The sequence below is a fragment of the Tribolium castaneum genome, chromosome 8 (genome assembly GCF_031307605.1).
Source record: "Tribolium castaneum strain GA2 chromosome 8, icTriCast1.1, whole genome shotgun sequence".
Classification (NCBI taxonomy): domain Eukaryota; kingdom Metazoa; phylum Arthropoda; class Insecta; order Coleoptera; family Tenebrionidae; genus Tribolium; species Tribolium castaneum.
In genome coordinates, this window is record NC_087401.1 from 9,384,346 (window position 1) to 9,398,068 (window position 13,723).

The 13,723-nt window shown below is 32.2% G+C and overlaps 1 protein-coding gene across 2 annotated transcripts; it reads left to right on the forward strand.

Annotated features, from left to right (window-relative positions):
* Positions 1 to 1,672: 1,672 nt before the first annotated feature.
* On the forward strand, positions 1,673 to 12,987 carry LOC659927 (protein mothers against dpp). Of its 2 annotated transcripts, none has more exons than XM_966193.5 (4): positions 1,673 to 1,833; positions 2,110 to 2,380; positions 6,502 to 7,132; positions 11,563 to 12,987. In XM_966193.5, the coding sequence occupies exons 2-4, from the start codon at positions 2,111 to 2,113 to the stop codon at positions 12,024 to 12,026; spliced, it is 1,365 nt and encodes a 454-aa protein (XP_971286.2). In that variant the 5' UTR covers positions 1,673 to 1,833; position 2,110; the 3' UTR covers positions 12,027 to 12,987. The 2 variants fall into 2 exon arrangements, with proteins under 2 accessions (XP_971286.2, XP_015836569.1); XM_015981083.2 differs by lacking the exon at positions 1,673 to 1,833 and adding an exon at positions 1,851 to 2,061.
* The last annotated feature ends 736 nt before the right edge of the window (positions 12,988 to 13,723 follow it).

The window sequence follows — 13,723 nt, forward strand, 5'->3', positions numbered from 1 at the left end:
ACATTTTGTAAAAAATGGATCCAAATAACGCTATTTTGAGCGAAATTCTGATTAAAAAAAGAAAAGATTGTTATATTATTTTGACATTTTTGCAGTTTTTGTTTAAAAATTTGCTTATTATTTATAGGTATTTTGCATATTTTAACAAAAGTTGAGACAAAAATGAAAAATGATCGAATTATACAACAAAATCGATTTTCTGTTGGCTTGTCATTGGAGTGATAACAATTATAGCTTGTTTTGTAAGCGACAAACTCACTTTTTTACGTCATTTTGAGAAAAATTTTAGTTACTATCAAACTTTTTCTCAAATAACATGACAAAAAAAGCAATAAAGCTCGCAACTGTCGTCTCAAAATAGGTTTGATTGTTTTATAAGTAAGAAAATTGTTTTGCGAAACAATGGCAATTATATGTTTAGAAATTTTTTTATGGAAAAACCAAGGGAAAAACGTACTTTAATTATGAAATTTTACTCAAACATACCAAAAGATTTCTAATAAATTAGAACATTTTACGATGCTTTATTGCAAGTAAAGACTTATTTTTTACAATTTCACTACAGCTAGCCAAATGGAGATTTATCTTGCTTTTGAATAAAATACCTACTTATTCTATAAGATTTTGTAAAAAATAGGCAAATTCGATCGAAATTATCGTGTTTATTAGAGTAATAAAAGTAACTCGTAATCTAAGTGAAATATGGATAATGCACTTCAAGAAATTATTTAATTAAGTCGAAAATAACATTACTTTGTGTCATTTTTTTCTAATACGAAAAGAATTTTCAATGAATTGCCTTTGGAATGGAATTAAAAATAGCACTATTTTTTTTGTCATTAAATTTGGTAACTGTTTCAGAACAGAAATATTAATGGAAACCACAGGGTGTCCGTTTTTCGCGCTCCACCAGGGCATTTTTTACAAGGAATCTAAATCTGTCATTGTATTTTCTAAGGCGTTCTTGATGTCAGAGTTACGACATATTGCTTTGGTTTTTCTTATGAAGGCCATATTCGCTTTTTGTATTTTTGGAAAGTATATTCATTCCTGATTACAACGATGTATCAATCATATGATCTTACATGCTGATCAAAATGGAGATAAAAGCATTTTTGCGAAGAGTGCTTTGAAAACCGTCAACAATTTTGTTTTTAAACAAACTAGATTTTAGAGGTTGAATTGAATTTGGGTCTGGAAATGTCACATCTTCGCCAAGCTTTACTTATTTAAAAACTAAACGACATGATAAGCTATATCCAATTGCAGTTCATAGTAGAATTTTTGCAACAGCGCGTTTGCATTTTTGAATAAAAAGGAGCACAAATTCTACACAATCTGTTGCAGTTCTACTATTCTATTTACTATGAACTGATATGGGATTTAGAATCATATTCGCCGCAAAATACATAGCGAGGCGCCATTGTCTGCTAGGGCTGATGCTAGGTAGAAAAATAATTTTTTCCTTGATTTTTGAGCCGCTCGTTTCACGTGTCTTTTTAATTTTTAAGTTTTAAAAAATAACAATTTGTTTATTTGTGTAGTAATTTGGGCTAGTTATTATTCCATTTGTTTGCGTTTTAAACAAGTAACAACAAAATTACTGTTAAAAGGCGGTGATAAGAAATGATTAATTTATTGTGCATTCCGGCTATTTTGAACTGGGCGCCTCTTATGACAGCAGCGAGCACGCCCCCCCGCGGCATCGCCACGAACTCCGTGTTGAACCATTACGAGAGGACAGCGTCCTAAAATTTGTCCACAATATTTACAATAATAATAGTTTATATTTCCCGTTTTTCCTGCTCGTCGTCCGTTTATTAACTCCGATAGGTAAGTCCACTATTATGAATGTTGTTGTGAGGCATCCGCAAGGCCCCGCGCCTTCAATCGCCACAAGCATGTCTGCTTTATTTTTGTTGATCTCTCAACAAAAAAAACCTCTTGCACTTATTAGATAAATACGGCTTGCATTAACCGATACAGTTAGTACTCGCAGCGCTTTAGCTCTCGTTAAGCCATGGCTGCAGATTACCAATATTATGTGACTCATTTAAATTTGTGAGTCATCAGCAGTGTTTAAACCCGGAAAAAAATCGATTGTTTCAGCATGGAGACCGACGAGGGGGAGTCCTCCAGCAGCGGCCCCTTGTCCAGCTTCAACAGCCTCTTCTCCTTCACCAGCCCCGCGGTGAAGAAGCTCCTCGGCTGGAAGCAGGGCGACGAGGAGGAGAAGTGGGCAGAGAAGGCAGTGGACAGCCTCGTCAAGAAGCTGAAGAAGCGCAAGGGGGCCATTGAGGAGCTCGAGCGCGCGCTTTCCTGCCCCGGGACGCAGAGCAACTGCGTGACGATACCCCGCAGCCTCGACGGCCGCCTCCAGGTTAGAAAGAAATCTTGACTTGACTACTTCTTGAATAGGGAGTGCTTAAGGGGGCGACTCAGGCTCTCAGTTTTATAATTCGAACTAAACGGTTGCTATATTAATGATTAATACTTTTTTTCGCTAATAGATGGCGCGAGAGTGAGAAATCCAAATTAAATATGAAATTTCAATTTTTGGTAATTTTGGCTTGTTCCGATGCTGCCACCACTTGTAATTTTTGAAATTTCATAGAAAAGCTGAGTGCAATTTGATCTGTATATGTGCAGATTTTGAAGCTTCGTTTGTGAATTTGTGTTGAAAATTGGAAAATGGTGTGAACTTAAATGGCAGGAGAAAATTTGTGTGGAAAAAGGTATTCTTATAAAAGTATAAGGTGGAAGCTGTGGTGCTTTATTTGGAGTATTTAATTTTTTTGAAAAGTATTCGAATTAGAAAAGTTTTATCACTGTGTACGGTTCAGATTAGACTAACTAGGTACCAAATAAGTGTTTGTTTATTTTTATCCAGAATAAGAAAGGCTATCCAATCAGATTAAATTCGTCTTATGAGAATCTACATGTGTTTCAAAAGACTTTAAAAGAACTTCCCGCTTTTCATGTTTCAAGAAATTAATTGTGCACTTACTTCTCACCAAATAGAAGTTCTTTTGTAGTTTGTATAGTAGTCCTAGAGCACCGGTTCTAGGCATTGGAAATGAAAAAGAACCTTTTTTATTCACGGGATTACATAATACGGTAATTTGAAAAGAATTTAAACAGTCCTTTCAAAAAAATAAAATTTTCAACTTGTTGTGTTTTTTTTTGAAAAATACTTGTACTCTTATGTTTTTTCAGTTTTAACGGATTATTTTCGCAAGGAAAAATTGTTTCTTTTTTCTTATTTTACATTTAACTCATTATTAATATTGATATAAGCGACATAACTTTTTTCTCTTTGTCACTACCAAATGTGAAATTAAGGAAGTAAATTTTCCGAACTTGTTAAAAATAATGATAATAGTGTTGGTATTATTTGAAATTCAGAAGTTTAATGTGTTTTTATTATGCAATATAGTGGCGGTCAGCTCGATTTGCGTGTGCGTCATCAATTTCATTTTTTCATTACCAACACAAAGCTATAAAAAAATTATCAAAAACAACGCAAATTTAAACAGCTAAGGGCTATCTAAGGGTGGTATCCTTGAACATTAATTTACATGTGCACTTCGACAACACCGTCAAGTGTCACGAATTTGTCAACCTGACATTGACAGCAAATTATAGACGTCGTCGCATGGTTGTCGAAAGTGTTATCGGTGTTAATCGCAAGTATTTTCCGTTTGTTTATTGTGTTTTGTGATTTGCGTTTCGTTAGGTTTTTGATTCTGCGTTTATTAGTTCTTGTTTTGTGAATCTGTATTTTTTGTAACAACTCATAATTTAAACACTTCGTAACCTCAAAAAATATTTGATAGTTTGTTACCGCTATGACCCTGCTATGTAAACGTAGTGACAGAAATGTCAGATGACGCACACGCAAATGGAGCTGAGCGCTACCATACATCGGACTTTTACTAGGATTTTTTTCATTATCGTGTACTATTTGACAAGTGTTAAGTTTATGAGTATAACTTAAAATGTCTAGGTACTAGTTTCACCAACATTTTGTTAGTTACCTTTTATTAGTTTTTAGTTTTGATGTTTTTAAAAATGACTGTAAAAAGTAACATAAATTTGGGAATTGTGAGCGTTAATTTATTAAGAAAAATAGTTTAACTGAACCACAACCTCTTAATAAAAAAGGAAAGAAGTGTTTTAAGTTCTTTTGGAAGAGAAGCAAAGAAATTTCTGTTATTAGTGTTATTACTTATTATAAAATTAAAATGTCGAAAAATTGATAATCGGCGTTGACAGTTAACAGTTTACGCTATTGAAGTTTGGTGAATCCGAGCCTGACTAATTATTAATTAGTCATACGCATATTTATATTTATATTTATATTTATTTAATTAAAAATATCGTCTAACTTTCGTGACTGTATTTCAGGGTGCATTAATAAGTGTAAAAAGGAAAACTAGTGATGGTTTTGTTGTTACATTTTTTGTTTATTTAGATCCTTCTCGTTTTCAATAAAGATATATCATTTACAACTTTATGTAAGATTGTGTGAGTTTATGTCAAATTTTGTACACTGTGAACATTAAATCTACAAATATGTCTAGAAAGCTATTATTAGAACTACTCCTGACAGAACTGCCAACACCTAAACATGTTCCTAGATTGTTGGACGCTTTTACATTGGAAAATTCTGAAGTGATTCTGTTTTTACATTGGACTGTTTTACTTTGGACGATTTTCTTTATTTGGACAATTCTTTATTTTTCTCATTATGTTAAAATGTTTTCCACAAATCACATAATATGGTGGTGATGTTACTGTTACCAATTTTTTTACTGCATTTTTTTTAGTTCTTATCTTAACACTCGAACTGATTCGTTAACTTTTGATATTTTATTTAAAAGCTTTTATTCAACTTGCTTTGTTGTCTGTCTGTCTGTTTCACATTTTTGGATCCAAATTTGAAAGGGTTCCCGTTGTCCCAATGAATTGAAATTTTGCCCACTTACGCAATCTGCGTGACTATGTAATTCTGTATAGTTAATTTACCCCCAAAAGAGGTTAAATGGGATTTTGAAGTTGTAGGTTATGTTTAGAAATGGATTTTCGATGTGTACATACCGTAACTTGTACCAACATTAACGGTATGTTGGTCATTGGGAAATATATTAATACCTAATTATTTTCATTACGTTTCGTTACAGACAAATATCACCACTTTTTTAAATTCATTTATTTTGGACGATAGAGTATAGATACAGAACACAGGTTAGGATGTTTTTTTAATAACAGCTTACCACTAAACAAGTTTGCACAAATCAGCAAAATAATGCTGTTACAAGAATATGGCGAAACTAAATTTCAGAAAAAAAGTCGTGTAGAATAAGTAAAGACTAAAAAGCAATAAATAAAAAAAAATATTTTTTTGAAAAAAGCTTTTATTTATGCACTAAAAAGTAAAAAATAATGTTTTTCTATGAAAGGAGAACATTTTTGCTTACAAATTAGGATTTTAAGATTTTTAAAAGGTTGAGGAACGGTCTTAAGTCCAAAGCTTTAATAAATTTTAAAATCTTAATTTCTAAGCAAACATATTCGCCTCTAATAGAAAATCATTATTTTTTACTTTTCAATGCATCTTTTAAATAAAAGCGTTTTTCTAAAAAAAATATTTCTTTCAATTTTTTTATATATTCTACCTGTGACGTTTTTTCTAAATGTTGAATTTTATCTAGTAACACAAATTGGTCTTCCCAGTTTATCGCATCTGAAACATTTTTTAAATGAAAATTATGAGCACCACCACGTACGACACCTACTTTTAAATCGTTTTCTAGATCAAAAGCAATATGAAATGTGCGTATAGTTTGTATCAAAAGAAATAAAACATGGTGTAAACGTTTCTAACAGCTTACCGCAATTTTTTTTATAAAATCTTTTTTTTTCTAATTTGGAATTTTAGGAAATTTATATGAAGTATGTAATTTCATCTTTCTCAAGTTCGGAAATTTACATTTTAGTTATCAAAATAACGTCTGAGACAATGGTGTTGCGCTTATTAAGCTGAAAAAATAGATTATTTGTGTGATAAATCAAGCTTTTATCAACTGTGTCATTAATTAATTAATTAATCGGTGTAGAAATAGAAAATTCACCTCGAGCTTTACAAAAACATGGTCACTAAGAAGATGAATATAATTTAAATCTAAATACATTATTTATGAAAAATAGAACTGACGATGAAAATATTCGGAGAAAAAAAAATGATGTGTGGATAAGAGTCAAAAATGGATAAATTTTATTCGCAAAAAAAGTTAATTGCGATTAATTATATAATTTAGTTTTTGTGAAAAGGGTTTTTTGGTGATAAAAGACATGATCAAAACTACAAATTCTAGAAAGAATCAAGATTTCTTGGCAAATTATTGAAATAAACTCAGCTCTTGTTTTGGTCTTGTCTTGATTCTTGACAATACTAAAACAAGAATATAACATGTCTTGACGTTCGTGAAACACCACCAGGTGTCCCACCGCAAAGGCCTCCCCCACGTGATCTACTGCCGGGTCTGGCGCTGGCCCGACCTTCAGAGCCACCACGAGCTGAAACCTCTGGAGCACTGCAAGTTCCCGTTTTCGGCCAAGCAGAAGGAGGTCTGCATCAACCCCTACCACTACAAAAGAGTGGAAAGTCAAGTTTTGCCGCCGGTCTTGGTCCCCCGACACAGCGATTTTGTCCCAGGGCACTCGCTCCTACCGTTTCAGCAAGTGGTGGAGCCCAACATGCCCCAGAATATTAGTTATAATTCCAATGGATTTAATTCCAATCATTTGAGTCCGAGTTCGCCACTGTCGAGTGTGTCTAGTCCGGGGAGTGTTTCGTCGAATAATCCGCAGAGTCCGTATTCGAATTTGGCGGAGACTCCGCCCCCGGCCTATAGCCCCACCGACGAGAATACGAATAATAATACGAGTCCGCAACCGTCGCTTAATACAGATGTGCAACCGGTGGCCTATCAGGAGCAGCCCTATTGGGCTTCTATCGCCTACTATGAGTTGAATTGTCGCGTCGGGGAAGTTTTCCATTGCCATTCGACGTCCGTTATTGTTGATGGGTTCACCAATCCCAGCAACAACAGCGACAGATTTTGCTTAGGTAAGGATTTTTTTATATAAAAAAATACCGATTTCTTTTGTGTTCTTTGAAATTATACTTCCAAAAATACCATTATCAATGATTGTGTGCGCAAAACTACAAATTGTCTCATTTATTTTTAGTAAGCTTTTATTTGATATAAAATTTAATAAGCATAAATCTCTTTTTTTTTGTTTTTTTTAGCTTACAAATAACTTGAAGTCATTAATTCATTTAAATAAACAACAGTGTGAATTATCTTGATTAAAATTTTATCATTGGAGTCATTGCTTTTAATAATTTTATTGTTAAAACAAAAACAATTGAAGCGGATCACTCTTTTTTATCACAATTTTATTTAATTCTGTTCAGTATTATGTTTATGTACAATTTACAAGGTATTTTTTTATAATTTACTTTATTTTAAGAACAACGAAAAGAGAAAAAGTTTTGCAAATTAAAATAACAATGAATGCTGCGAGAAAAGTTTTTTTTAGATTTTTTGTTAGATTTTATGTAGTTTACTTTTTAAACGAAATATTCAGGTACTTATTTATTTGGCAAAATTTTGACAAACTGTGGAGACACATTGGATCGAAATTATAACGCCCTTTGAGAGTTTTCTGTGCGAAACTTTGATTATAAAACTTTTAACAACTAATTAAGTCAAAATTCTTACGTTATTTTGATTAATAAACTGATTTACAGAGATAGGCAAAAGTATGTATACAAGCGTTTTGTGTCTAAACTATGTACCTTACAAATAAACTAATCTGTACATCAAGTGCTTTAAAAATATGATCATTTTTCAAGATTTTTTTATTCGAAAATTATTTAAGTTTTTGAGTTATTAAAAATGTTTTTTTTTTAATGACACCCTACTACAGCGATTTTTTTGGTAAAAGATTACGCTTCTAATGCAATAATACTGTTTTTAAATCAGTGTCTAACGCACTACAAAGAATTTTCGAACTTGCTTAAAGTGGTTGTACCCATGGATGTTTTTATTCGAGTAATTTTATTTCTTGCTAATAAAATCATCCATGGATGCAACCACTTTGGCCAAGTTCGAAAAATCTTCGTAATGAGCTCGTAACTCAACTTTAATAATTTATTAAAAAAAACACTTTTTTTTAATAAATATTGAATTAGAATTGAATTTTTAGAATATAATCTTTTGCCAAAAAAATCGCCATTGTGGGGTGCCTTTACAAAATTATTTTTTAATAACCCGAAAACTAAAAGGAATATCGAAATAAAATATTTTTCAAAAATAATCATATTTTTAAAGTACTTGATATGCTAATTAGTTTTGTTGTAAGGTTAATAATTTAGGACAACGGAGTTATTATAAATTATAATTAAAATCAAACAAGCCAAAAAATAACCAAAAAGGATTGAAACTTATATTATTTTAACATTTTCTGTTAGATCAGCTGACATATTTTGCAGAATTTCATCATAGATTGAATTAAAAATTACAAGACTACAGCTTGGTTTACTTTTTTCTAAAAAATTCAATAAATCAAGTAAAAGTACTTATTAACTCGAAAATTACGTTTTTGACATAAAATTTTATCGAAATTTTTTTCTCCGATAAGGCAAAAAATTTGCAAATGACGGTATTGTGGTCTTTTTCTCTAGATTTAGGTCGTTTCATAGGTGAGAATTTTTTTTTTTTGAGACTGCCCTCTAAAAAGCAAACATCCATATTCATGGAAAAAGTTACTTGTTTCACGAAATTTCTACCAAATAGATCTAAAGATTACCAAAAAACGCAGTTTTCTGTTTATCCAAAAATACGATTTTTAAAGTTTGAGGCAAAACTAAAGATTTTATAAATAATAATCTTTCTAAAAACAACTCTATGGGTGAGCCAATTATCATTGCTTCAAAGTGCAGTCATTTTTTTTTCAATAGTCTGGTTGTTACTATTTCATATTTTTTTTAATATATATTTTTTCTTTTGTTGAAAAAACACAAGATTTTGTCAATTTGAGTTTTTTTTTTTAATAGAATATAAAAGTGAAACATGATTTTTATTTCTTAACTTATGCGAGTCCTTGTCTCTTGTCAAGTTTCAGAAAATTATTTATCCTTATGCTCTGTCAGATAAATTATAAAAAGACGATGATCCACATCAAATGTGGAGCAGTGCATTTTTTAATTAATCGATTGTTTCATATTTGATAATTTAATAGTTATTTATTTAATGAGTTTGAGTGTAAATCGGACGCTTTATTTCACGAGTGGATTTTTAAACCACGAGTGAAAACGAGTGGTTTATCATCCACGAGGCGAAATAAATGAACCGATTTACACAAAAACGAGGTGAATACAACATTTTATTCTTCGAAATAGACTCAGCAAGACTTAAAATTGCTTTAAATTTGTTAAAAATAATCTGACGTTTCGTACTGAGAAATGCCAAACAGTTGTCAAAACTTCCTTACACAGGAGAAAAACCGTAAATTTTGACAGTGTCGAAGAATAATAAAAATTTTAGTAATAAGAAACCATGCGGCCTGGGAATTCGTTATTGTGCGATGGAAATACATTTTAATTTTAAAGCAAAAGATAGTCACCACCTAGATAAAGTAATTTAGGCACTGAAACGCGAAAAAACAAATTTAGTTATATTTTTTATTATTCCAATCGTTATTACTATTATTACGTGACACATAAAGATTCTTATTTGTAAAGCGAAAATTTTGAAGTAAAAACAAAAATTTGGAGTAGCTAAACAGATCATTTTAGTCGAATACTTTGTTCTTGCCTGATTTACAACAAATTAGACCGTTCATTATTTGCTAAACTAATTATAATTGTGATTTGTTGAATTTTTGTCTTTATATTTTCAGTTGTTATTCTCAAAATTTGTAATTAAATAAATCTACGCGTGGAAGAATAATTTACTAATCTCTCTGTAAGTGTTGGATTGCATTAAACACAACGAGAATTCAGTGAAAAATGCATTTTTATCTTTGTGTATACTTTTTTGCAATGGTTCATCAATCTTCACTGTTTATAGAAATCTCTGTAAAATTCAATTCGTTGTTGAAAGCTAACAAAGCAAATGGATCAATCAGATTGCTTCAATTTGGTCACACGATCAGTTAATTACACATTTAATTGCGGATTAAAATAATGATGCTTCTATAAACCGGTCCATATACTACTACAGCTTACTTCTAACAAAGCTAGGAGTCAAGTTGTTTTAGTTATTAATAATACGAGTGCGAAAACATAAGCTTAAAGCTCGAGGGCTGTCGTTAAAATATTATAAGTTAAGGAGACTTAAAATATTACCATTAAAAAAATATTTTTGTATAAACTCGTACGCACACACGATTCTTAGTTTATTTAGTAAGGGAAGTGCATTTTTAAAGATTAAAAAAAAACTTTCAGTTAATAAGAAAACTACTGACTAAAAATAACACTAACCATTAGACAAATTGTCAGGTTAGTATTAAATTTTACATCAAGTAAAAGTTTACTAATTAGCAAGGTCTAATTAAAAAAAAACATATAAAATCAAAACATCAATATGATTAATTGGAATTTTGACTATGGTCCTACACGTAATCGATTGCGCTTTTTTTAAACCAAAGGTACAAGAAACAGCAGAGAAAACTCAGTCTTACTAATTATTTTCTGGCGCACACATTAGTTGTTTAATGATTTTTGAATAAAAAAATAACAAAGAAAACATTAAAAAAATAAAATTGAAATAAACCTGAACGCTTTGCCAAAATTACGACGACTTCACTTATTTATTTATTTTTTGGCTCCAAAATAAATTTGTTTAGGTTTAAAAACTTGTTTTTACCTCATTTGCGTTTGTTTTTTGAATTATAGGAGCAAACCAAATTTTTGATAAATACAGGGTGCTCAAAAACTGGCGCACCAACTCAGTGGTACGTTATTGAGAAGCAAGTGCAGATTACGGGAAAAATGTTGAAAAAATTTCTAGTCATATTTTAAAAAATCTGGAGCTACAAACTTATTGTGCTAACTTCTTTAGTTTTCATTATTTTTTTATGTTTCTATGTTTCATACCTGGTAATCGTACCGTAACAAAATGATGAATAATTATTTTTAAATTTACTTTCAGATTTTAGCAGTTTTTTTAATTTAAAAAATTAAAATTCATCCAAAATATCACAATGTGTAGATGTGCCAACACTGAGAATTATTTCCTAGGAAACCGTTTCAAAAATAATTTATTTTTATTGTTGCTCAAATTCTATTGCGATCATGACTGTTAGACAACGTTGCCACATATCATTTACCTAAAATTAGTTATTTGTCAATAACATTAATACAAAGAATTTTTTTACTATTTTTACCTTTATATGTAACCAGTTCTCTACCACACACCATTGAGTTGGTACGCCAGTTTTTGAGCACGCTGAATAATTGTGTAACAATTTGGCCCTTGGCATGTTTAGGGCAGCTAAGCAACGTAAACCGCAACTCAACCATCGAAAACACCCGCCGTCACATCGGCAAAGGGGTCCACCTATACTACGTCAACGGCGAAGTTTACGCCGAATGTCTCTCCGATTCGCCAATTTTCGTCCAATCCCGCAACTGTAACCACCACCATGGGTTTCACCCATCCACCGTGTGTAAAATCCCGGCTGGTTGTTCGTTGCGTATTTTCAACAACGCCGAATTTGCCCAACTCCTCTCCCAATGCGTGAATCATGGTTTTGAGGCCGTTTACGAACTCACAAAAATGTGTACGATACGTATGAGCTTCGTCAAGGGTTGGGGCGCGGAGTACCATCGTCAGGACGTCACAAGCACCCCCTGCTGGATCGAGGTGCATCTCAACGGCCCCCTCCAGTGGCTCGACAAGGTGCTGACCCAAATGGGGTCCCCTCACAATGCCATAAGTTCGGTCTCGTAATCGGTAATAACACGGGACGTATGAGTGCCATTTCAGGTTATGCAAATGCAACGGTGGGAAATTACGTGTTGCCTTACGGTAAAGTGCATTTTTCAGCATCGGCGAATGATTATTTATGTGTACAGGAAACCGAGCTGAAAACTTGTAAATTCTGGATGTAATTATAACGAACAGTTATGTGTCTGTCTTAATTGATCTCTAGATGGCTACGATTTTATTGGTTTGTTGGTTATTTACAGTTTAATTCACAGACAGCGTTTTTACATATTGTTTGACTTTATTTTATTGTTTTGGTGGGCCCTTCTTGCAAAAAATGACAGCATTTTAAGTTTAGCAAGATGTGCCGCCCTGTATATTTAATTAAAAAAATTTTTTAAACTTTCTCAAGCATCAATGCAGGCCGCTGATATACCGGGTGATCAAGAATGCTTGTTTCGGTTGGCAACGGTGTGACATTTGACACGATAAGATTTTTGGTTATGTCCTTATTGCCAACTGAAAAATCATTTTCTTAAATTATTTTTCGAGCTGGTTTCGACAAAATTTCTACGTTTGTACTTAATTCCTGCACTGATTCTCGAGAAAGATTTGCCTTTGGCTGAACAACTGGTTCGGTGGTACAAATACGAGTGTAATAGAAACATAAAGAATACTTTGTGCAATTAATAAACTCCGTTAGCCGTAAGGATAAAATAAGTGTATTTGTAAGTAAAATATAAATCAAAATATTGTCCATTTTACATAAGTTAAAGAGTTATTGTTACATTACAAGTTTTTTATAGTTGTGTATGCAATTTCTTGTTTGTTTTATCAACGATAAAAAGGTTGGGTGGCAGCACCAGCTGTCGAAGTGTATATTTTTTGAGATATTATCCATATTTACTATACCACGAAAAGTACACCTTTTTATATTGTCAGTGCAATTTTTTTATTTTCGTTTTAAATAAAATTGTAGATTACTTTCTCGTTTTTTGGTAATAAGAAACGTTACCCTGTGCTTAGGATTGGCTACGTCTGCTTGTGTATCGATTTGTGTATGTGTTAACATAATGTGCCAAAAATTGTAAGCGTTGTCGCCGGCTTGAATGAAGAAAAGCTTATCGGACTCATGTTAGCATAACCAATTAATATTTAGTCTTCATGTAAAGTGAAATTGAATAAAAATCGTGCAATGAAAAGTTCAACCCCAAAGCATTCAATTTATTGGCTAAACAATTCAAATTTGGCGCCCGTTTATTTAGTGTGGAAAGTTGCCGATAGGGGCAGCACAAATTTTGGAGGTTAGTTTTTCTTATTAGGCGCGCGCACGTGACGTCACTAACCAAGCTTGGAGGAAAAACATTGGAACACGTGTTAACACTATGCTACTGTGTTGTACGGAGTTATACGCTGTGGTTATACGTGTTTTGTTCTAAAGTTTGAAGTATTATGGAGTTATCTGAATACGCACAAGGTTTAGAAACAATTGTTAGAAATCGATACATCGATAAGATTAATGTTATTGGGGTAGATCCATATTTAATTCATCCCCAAACTTGTTCTCAAGATGTGGAGAATTTTCCCAAAATAGAATTCCCTGACATCGTTATGTACTTAGTGGATACAAAAAGTGCTTATACTATGCAACAATTAAAAGGATACAAGGGATTGGATGCATATAAATATGCTACTTGTGGCTGGGTTAAACAGGTGGCTGT